Source organism: Haliotis cracherodii, unplaced genomic scaffold (assembly GCF_022045235.1).
Source record: "Haliotis cracherodii isolate W230 unplaced genomic scaffold, xgHalCrac1.p SCAF_11, whole genome shotgun sequence".
NCBI classification, from domain to species: Eukaryota; Metazoa; Mollusca; class Gastropoda; order Lepetellida; family Haliotidae; genus Haliotis; species Haliotis cracherodii.
Window position 1 is genome coordinate 1,598,934 of NW_027266266.1, and position 9,703 is coordinate 1,608,636.

Genomic DNA, 9,703 nt, shown 5'->3' on the forward strand with positions numbered 1-9,703 from the left:
CCAAAAGTTACTTGTGCCAGATATAGCAGTATTTGGATTAAGGGAGAACTCGGGAGAGGCCTAACTGTGCCCATAATGTGCTAGAATTGTAGAGTTATGTCCCTTAGTCGTGACAGAATCCTACTTTAACACTGATTATGATTCTTGATTTGTCAGCTCCATGTGTCGTCGGTTTCACCAACGCGGGAAACATCTAGGACCTACGTCACTAGGTGACTCTCATGTGCTAACTCTTACTGTGATTTTCTCTGTGAGTTTTCTCTCTTACTTACTCACTGGCACTTACTCTAGTGGAGCGGGTGGTCATGCTTGGTGACTTGGTTGACAGCATCATACCACATTGACATGGGTGATTGCTCATGATCCTAATAACTGGATTGTCTGATCCAGACTGATAGCGAAGGAGATGCGAACCCTTTTTGCTCGCACCTGGTGTCACCACTGTTGTTTAGTGATCCATCCATATAATGTTCATCCTAAGTTTGCCTTTTTCACCCAATAGAAACTGTTTTGGCAGATAACTAAATACAGTTCAAAGCGAGAGTATGTATAACTAACTCATTCATTTATTCAGACTCCTAATTATGTTGTCATTGGTGTCTTGCAAGCCATAACTGTTTGAAATGAATTGAACATAGCTGTGGAACTATCCTGGAAATATCCCATAAAGATGAACCAGATTACATGACACCAATCTCTAGTGTATTTAATGCTGAACTGAAATATGAATCTTTAGATGATAATTCTGACCATAAATTCATTAGCTACACGAATAACAAACATAATCCCATGAAACATAATATCAGTAGTTCCCCTTCATTTTCCCCTCCCCCTCCCCCAATCAGAAAACATCATGCACAACTGATCAAATCAAGGAAGGTAAGAAATATCACATTGTCATTGATGGTATTCGTGCTATCAGATAATGGTTTACCTATGTTATCATGTATGGTGCTGGGATGGCTGGTGTCGGGTCCTGGTGGCCTGGGAGTTCCTGTTGTGAAACTTGTACATACCAAAACTGTATTATGTAAATCTGATCTGTACATAACCATGCTGTATATTGGTAAAGAAAATATATGACATGTGACTTGAAACATGCAGTTGTTGTTTCTGTTTTCTTGTCAAGTTCATTCATGTTTTTGTTTTTGGTTGAATTTCTTTGTCCATATGCCAAGAAGCACGAGGCAAATTATAACAGAATATAAAAATAGGTTGTGTTGTGATTTTGAAATATAATATTATATGAGTTTACAAAAATAACTACCAGAGTCACAGGAGCTCACTTACATTGGAGGTATTAACACGAGGGAGGATGTGCCAAATATTTTATGATATGCGAAGAAACATGTCCCCAGTCCGTCTGTTTCAGAAGAGAGAATATTTACAGAGCTGCGATTGCCTTTGTTAGAATCTTAGAGCATTGTTAAAACATGAGCATTAACTCAATTGTCAAATGTAAGTCTTAAGGTCAAATGTAAGTGTCAAGGCCAAATGTAAGTGTTGAGGTCAAATGTAAGTGTCAAGGTCAAAATGTGTCAGGGTCAAAATGTAATTGCCGAGGTCAATATGTAAATGTCAATGTCAAAATGTAAGTGTCAAGGTCCAAATGTAAGTGTCAAGGTCAAAATGTATGTGTCAACGTCAAAATCAAAATTAATGATAATCCAGTACCTAGTTACAAGGCAGATCTGGCTTTCCTCTTAGAAACGATCAGCCAGTCATTTGTGGGAACAGACGTGACTGAAGTTTCAGATTGGTCCAATCATTGGTCCATAAATGACCCAGAAGATGTTTTATATCGCGGTTGAACAGGAGCATGTGCAGGTTATGTATCCGTTACTTCAATTTGAAACATGGAATGACACCGTTTCGTTTTTCTGTCCATCCTTTTCACGTTAAAATGACGATTCTTAATAGTGCTATCCAAACTCACACACATCGCAGTAAAAACGTAAGAGTATGCTTTCAACGTTTTTTTCTTGGTGAGAATCCTCCCCAGGGTACCCTTCTACAAAGTGATCATAGCGCTAAGACTAATTGTTCTTCAGCAACCCATGCATGTCGTAAGAGGCGACTAACGGGATCGGGTGGTCAGACTCACTGACTTGGTTAATGCATGTCATCATATCTCTATGCTCATGATGTCACTCACTGGATTGTTTGGTCCTAGAAGCGATTTTTTACAGACCGCCGTCATATAGCTATAGAATATTGCTGAATGCAGCGTCAAACACTATACAACAAACATGATCATACCGTTTAAGTGTTCCCGGATAACCTTCCTATCATGTAACCACACAGTGGGAACTACCGACACCACTCCATCATAAAACCGGTATGTCATGAGTAGCGTCTTGGGTAGTCCATCAACGGGCCAGGATCTAGTGGTGGTAGGTTTCTCTGGCCTGTGAGCACGATGTTTGTGACTGTGGGTTGAGCCCGACTGGTAAACGTACGACCTGCGTCCGTTTGGGTTTTCCTTCAGACGCAAGTGTTCAAAGTGAGAATTAACTCCAAAACTCAATCAATTCAGTGGCTTTAAGGATGTAACCTAACACTTGACCAAATGTATAAAATACAATATAATACAAAGAAAACACTACATTACAATTCAGTAAACAAACAATGTAAACAGCGATTCTATAAGATGCACTCCACGGCCCACAAAGCACTTGAAGCATTACTTTGTTATTTAGCATGGACTTTCGACCGTCGTAGCGCAACGAACTCTGCTACGAATAATCTGAAAATCAGAAATATGGCCTATTCAATCTCAAACAAGAAACAAATAATTAGCACATTGGTTACAGGCTAAACAGGCAACTGTTTCTCAGGTATCGGAGCGTCTTGATAATGCTTTGAAACGTTTGGCCAAACCAGAAACAGATTCCAATCAATCAAACAAAGACCGCTTGTTCTTGAACTTGAAATTTCACACAAAATTTCAAATTTCAGAAACCACCAACAGTTTCTTTTTCCTTTACAAACACCATTTCATCCAAATTGTTCAATTATAGGAACGTGCTGCATGACGTTGATTTGGCAACTCATGTTGTAAATTCCACTCCGTTGGGGCTGCCAAAACTCACCATATTGTTACCAACCTGCTGGCCATACAATCACAGCTGACTTCTCTATTGATGACTTCCCTTGAATTCCCTTTATGAGTCATTTTCAAAAGATGTCACTTTTTTTGTCCAAACCCATTAGAGTATTAAAAATATATATCTTTACATTACAATTTTTTCAGACTATCACATGGAAAGTAATTCACATGACCGAACGGTTATTTGCAATCATTGGGTCATATGTGAATTTGATGCGGTTTAAAAGGGTAGAAAATGCAATTTTGTCTGTTCCAGCGCATTGAGCTTCAGATTTGAGAAACTGCCATTTGATAAATATTGGAATGTATACTATATTTTTATGGTTATTTTATACAAACTAGACACATTTAGTATTTTCAGTGTGTTATTTCAATCCACTTTATATAATTTCTAAACAAAAATGATATTTAACATCGTCCTTAGATTTTTTTGTCTTTCCTGTATCACTTAATAAAACATTGGAATGGTCCCCAATGCAAGGATATCAGCACTTCCTGTCATGCCCCGTACCATTTCCTACAGAAGAGGGGTGCCATGTGTCATGTGCACCAGAAGACAAATAAGCAACAAAAGTTAACAAAAAAGGTAAGAAATTAATTATTGTCATATCATGTCTTTCCCATAATGCAATGATTCAATGGAACAGATGCAAAATAGTTATTTCAAGTTCCAAGTTTATGCGCCAATTCATGAACAGAAACGTGTGTGAACATTCAACTTCATAAAGGGACCATTAATTAGTCAATATATTTTTTTTATCTATTGATTTGTCTTTCCTGTAACCGTCTTTCCTCTAACACTAAATGTATTACAGCTAAGACAGATTTTGTTAAAGTAAGGACTTTCTTCACTTAATATGCTATAAAGAAACAAAGTAATTACTCTGTTCTTTTTCAATGTTCCAAATAATTATTTCAATTCAGTAATTTGTAGGATAAACTTGTATTTCATTATGCAAAATTATTGAAACACTTATTTGTTATAAGAAATGTGTTACAGTAAAGACAGCCTTGCTACGGTAATGACATTCTACATTTACTAAAGTCAATTAAAAACAAAGTAATTACTCTCTGCTATGACTGATGATATATTCTACTTAAGGGATCAATGATATTTTAGTTACTTGTTCCTAAGTTTGCTAAAATAAGTGGGCGGTCGGGTAGCCTAGTGGTTAAAGCGTACGCTGAAGACCCGGGCTCGATTCCCGACATGGGTACAATGTGTGACCTTGATATTGCTGGAATATTGCTAAAAGCGGCGTAAAACCATACTCAATCACTCACTGCTAAAATAAGTGTTTGTGATTTTTTAGTTACTATGTTACCGTTTTTACAGGAAAGACTAACTATACGTTTAATATAGAATCATGGCAGTGATCATGAAGTACCATTACTTGAGGGTATTTTCTATTTTGAAAGGTCAAACAAGATGTAAAAAACACTTCTTCACTGCACTTAACTGATGTCTGAAAACCATATTTTCCAACTTCACTCGATGAGATATACATCGTATTTAAAAAAAGCATGAAACAGTCTCTTTGTCTTATATAAAGATACGTGTGAAGCTGATGGTCAGAAACTGAATTCTTACAATGAAGAGCACCGTGCTGTTTGACGTTATCTTTTTTACACACTGCCGTTCTTGGACAATCGCCACTAATCCCCGCTAGCGCCAGTTAATTAACACGAATAAATTACCTATGTGTATCCACGAACATTTAGAAAGTGGTCAACTGTAGCAAATGTCTTTTTTGGGATAACACTTTCTTAGTAAAGTACAGATTCTCTTACTTTTGCGGGTTGAGTCCCGTCTGGGATTCGAACCCACACTGCCAGAGTCAAGCACCTAATCGCCAGCACACAAAGTCAGCGATCTAACCAACTCAGCCACAGAGGCTTCTACAAAAATGGAAGTCCGGACGGGGCTCAACCCATAAAAGTACGAGAATCTGTACTTTACAAAGAAAATGTTATCCCAAATATAATATTTGTTCTTTGTGTATCCAGTGACATTCTAGCAGATGCACTCGGTGACCTCTCAGATGGATGTTTGAAGCCAAACTGAAATTCGCTAACTGTTGCGTATGCACAGTTGCCTAGTCCACGGCAGACATGTGATCAGGCAGGGTAAAAACAGATACATTACAATACATTTTTACTGTTAAATTAGTGTTTCCTCCGTTATAACAAGGCATTCCTGTATTAAAAACACTCCAACGCTTCCCAAATTAGGCCAGCGATATGTAGTTTTGTTGCTTACTTTTAATGGGGAATAAGATACTTGAAACTATATTTTCAGATCCATGGCATCGCTGACTTCCGTTGTGCTTTGGTCAACTGACGATGTAACCTTGACAGGAGGACGCTGTGGTACTGGCCAGTAGCCACATCAGCTCGAGCGTTACCATCATGGCTGTGTAACCAACACAAACAGTGAGTGAGTATGGTTTTACGCCGCTTTTAGCAATATTCCAGCAATATCACGGCGGGGGACACCAGAAATGGGCTTCACACATTGTACCCATGTCGGGAATCCAACCCGGGTCTTCGGCGTGACGAGCGAACGCTTTAACCACTAGGCTACCCGACCGCCCCCCAACAGAAACAGACGCTGTCATGTTGGCCAGTAGCTACATCAGCTCAAGTGTTACCATCGTGGCTGGGTAACCAACACAAGCAGACGCTGTCATATTGGCCAGTAGACACATCAGTTCGAGTGTTACCATCATAGCTGGGTAACCAACACACGCAGACGCTGCTATATTTGCCAGCAGACACATCAGCTCGAGTGATACCATCATGGCTGGGTAACCAACACAAGCAAACGCTGTGGTATTTGCCAGTAGCAACATCATCATGGCATTCCAAAATGCCATCGAGTTATCAGTGAGAAAGTCCAGCATTTCACACATTCATTGTTTTCTCAGTAAACTTCAGATGACATTTGCTTTCAATATAGACAAATTGCCTTGAACTTTAGAAGATAGACATGTGACTATATCTATGGTCACCACGTTTTGTAACAGTACCCTGATGGATCAGGGAATGGCATAATTCCTTAATTTATTCATGTCAGAAAGTGGTGTACAAAGTTTAAAAATCAAATGTTTTTACATGATTGGACCTGGTTCTTTTCTGAGATTGCAATAAATCAAGCAAATCCTTTTAGATGCCTTATCAGTGGGACAACTACAAACTTCTTATTTAGGGCAGTCCGGCTTTGGCGACAGCTGCTTGGGGCAGGGTGGGTTTATTCCATTTCTGTTCCTTCTTTTTCAGTTTGTTTATTCTACCAATGACATCATCACAAACGAACTTAATCCACTCTGAAAGACATTCAACAGGTTCTTCTTCTCTTTTGGCCCATTATTTGGCATATGCTTCGACAGCATTCATAATGATTTTAAAGCTGTCATCCTAATTGGTAGGAGGCTGCTCATGGTATTTTAGAGGATTGCTTTTCATCCTTTATTCATATGCACAATCAGTTTAAAAGGAGAGAAAGTAGGGCACCGATCATAACCAGAGAGGTGTAAAACACGCAGATAACAAACACCACGTTGTCCAGTTTATCTGCCAGAAGAGGAAAGTCCGTGAACTCCTCCGGGTCTTCTTCCTTTGAGTCGTCACCAGCGTCTGGTGGAGTGGCTGGCTGTACAACCTTCTTCCTGCATTTCTTCAGGAGAACGGAAGCAAGGATCCGCGTCAACCTACTGTGTTTGTCTCTCTGACTTAGCCGTTGTGAAACAATGCAGTATGCCACGATGGAAGAACTGAACACGAACTGAATGTAGACAATTATGGTCAAGATTGGAATAGCTTTGGACGACTGTGGTAGCAGATCAGTGAGGAGGGTGATGAAGATGGTGAAGGACAGGAAGAGGGTGACCGATGTTGACGTCTTCTCGCCACTGTTAGACTTGACCAGGATCACACAAGGATTGGCGGAAGTAACAATAAATAGGGGCATTATCAGACTAAAGATATAGTAACCTTGACGACGCTGCAGGATCAGTGTCATACTAACTCCACCCTTGGGTCCGCGTTCGCGAAGGGTTACTCTCTTTGCTGAGGCCCTCGACATTGCCCATTCACCAGTGTCGATGACATTCTCGGCAGTGAAGGTGACATCACTGACGTTGACATCCAGCTCCCTGTGATAGGAGGTGGTCACTGTGATTGAGCAGGTATGGATGTCAAAAGGGAACTTCGTGAGACGCATAGGACAAGGTGTTCTTGTCTCTAGATCAATATACCACTCGACCTTGCCGTCAGGAAAAACCTGCAACATATTTGTAAAAGTTGTTTTTACATTTTCTAGAAATTAAAAGATTGAAGTATGATCTAAGGATCTCCGTTCGTTCGGTCGACATGTCCGCATGGCGAGGCAACGCTTCAACCAGCAGGCTACCCCAACGCCCCTTCTAACGGCCTGTACCCGTGAAGATCTAGGGCAGAATAAGTCTTCGGAAATCCATGTTTGCCGCAAAGCGACTATGCTTGTCGGAAGAGGTGACGGACAGGATCGGGTGGTCAGGATCGCTGCCTTTGTTGTTGCATGTCATCGTATCTCAGCTGCGTGGATATCGATGGTCCTGGTATCGATCACTGGATTGTCTGGTCCAAACTCGATTATTTTCAGACCACCGTCATATAACTAGAATATTGCTGAGTGTGGCGTTAAACAACAAACAAACAAAATGCAACGGCCTTAAAAGGGCAACATACCTGAATAGCGTTGTCAGCCTCACCGAACGTGTCCTTAACACTGTGGGTTTTGAGGACTTGAAGTTCTGGGACCCATATTTTGGATCTTGGAAAGTTAATCGTTTTTACATCTGTGTACTTCTTGTCATCCCACGTCAACCTCTCGTCCGTCCACGTGACCACAAGGTCCAACCACGTGACCAAGATTTCACGGGTTGCGTCCAGGGTGACTATTTTGGACACTGCAATGTCCGTGTTAACAAATACTGTTTTCGATGAGTCATTGACGGGACGGAGGTTTGGTTGGTAGTCGTTGAGGAGGTTGTTATGGAGGCGTTGCAGGTCGATGTAGCTGGCGCCGTCACTGACGCTGAACTGGAGAAGTCCCAACAATGTCACCTTCACAAAATCCATTTCGAATGTTTTGTCAAAATCACAATGGGAACGACTTGTCAGGCATATATAGCGATATGATCTACCGAACAATCTGAAAATCTTTCCTACCTGTGAATACTGTACAAGTAGTGCGTTGAGAATCTGCTGTCGCCAGACTGACCAAGATAACAGTGTGATTCCGTCATTTCAGACGGGCGAATGCTTATCATTAAAGCATTAAAGCACGGTTCTAGTACTGTTGACAATCCTCTTGTGTTTTTATTTCGTGCATGACATTAATGAAAAAGATTTGATTAAGCGTGATTGTATTCGTCCAATAGTGTTTGCAGTTAAAAGATTTCAACATACCTGCTTGTAATGCAAACAAACGCCAATTCCATCGCCTCGCGATGTAAGTGATGTTTGTGGTGTTTTGTGTGCGACGACTAGTATAAAACACCGCTTTGTGAATGTATATCTGTGTTTGTGATTCATTGGTTGGATCCTGTCATGAGATAAGCGCTGGTATTGACAGGCGGATGCAGTTGAAGCCCTCTAGCATGTGTTCCAGGCAGTCCCACACTAATGGCATCCGACCCGAGAACTTCAAACATTTTTCGAAAGGAAGATCAGCAGCAACGGTACTTTATTAGTACGCACCACACAAAATATGTATAATGTGTTTACAACTTCGGCCTGGAAATAATCGGAACCAACCAGGTACTGATATTATAAGGACGATGGCAATCAACCAACACAATCAACCAAGTCTCAGAGTTTAATTTGACACCCTATAGTATTTTCATAGTTGTAGGATTGGTATTTATTATGTGTTTGTTGTTTAACGACGCACGTAGCAATATTCAACCTATACACGGGCGGTGTGGAAATAACCAAGAACCCAATTTCTGACATTTGTATATTCCCCATCAGTGAATACCGCCATGTGTGGCACACAAACAGGTCTTGTGGTTGATGACATTGCAGGTTTACGTAACGTGAGGCACACAAACAGGTCTTGTGGTTGATGACATTGCAGGTTTACGTAACGTGTGGCACACAAACAGGTCTTGTGGTTGATGTCCTGGCAGGTTTACGTAACGTGTGGCACACAAACAGGTCTTGTGGTTGATGACCTGGCAGGTTTACGTAACGTGTGGCACACAAACAGGTCTTGTGGTTGATGACCTGGTAGGTTTACGTAACTTGTGGCACACAAACAGGTCTTGTGGTTGATGACCTGGCAGGTGTACGTAACGTGTAATAACGTGCTAAATTGATGTACACAAAAGGATGCCCACCATTTCAGTATTGATTGATGTGTGATCAGGAATATTTACATACATACAACTAAACAGTAGCAACTGACTTTCCATCAATTGTGCATATTCACATGGGTATGATTTCTGAAGCCAATTTTCTTGGTCCCCCGCCGTGATATTGCCTGAATGATTCTATATACACTCACTTAAATATTACTGCTTATTTATAGATGCATATGGAAATGCCAGT

The 9,703-nt window shown here is 40.6% G+C and overlaps 1 protein-coding gene across 1 annotated transcript; it reads right to left on the bottom strand.

Annotated features, from left to right (window-relative positions):
- Window positions 1-6,593: 6,593 nt before the first annotated feature.
- LOC139456004 (acetylcholine receptor subunit gamma-like) lies at window positions 6,594-8,230 on the bottom strand. Its single transcript, XM_071237524.1, has 2 exons — window positions 7,838-8,230; window positions 6,594-7,391 (listed from the first exon to the last, which is right to left on the bottom strand). Exons 1-2 carry the CDS (start codon window positions 8,228-8,230, stop codon window positions 6,594-6,596), a joined length of 1,191 nt encoding a protein of 396 aa, XP_071093625.1.
- Between the last annotated feature and the right edge of the window lie 1,473 nt (window positions 8,231-9,703).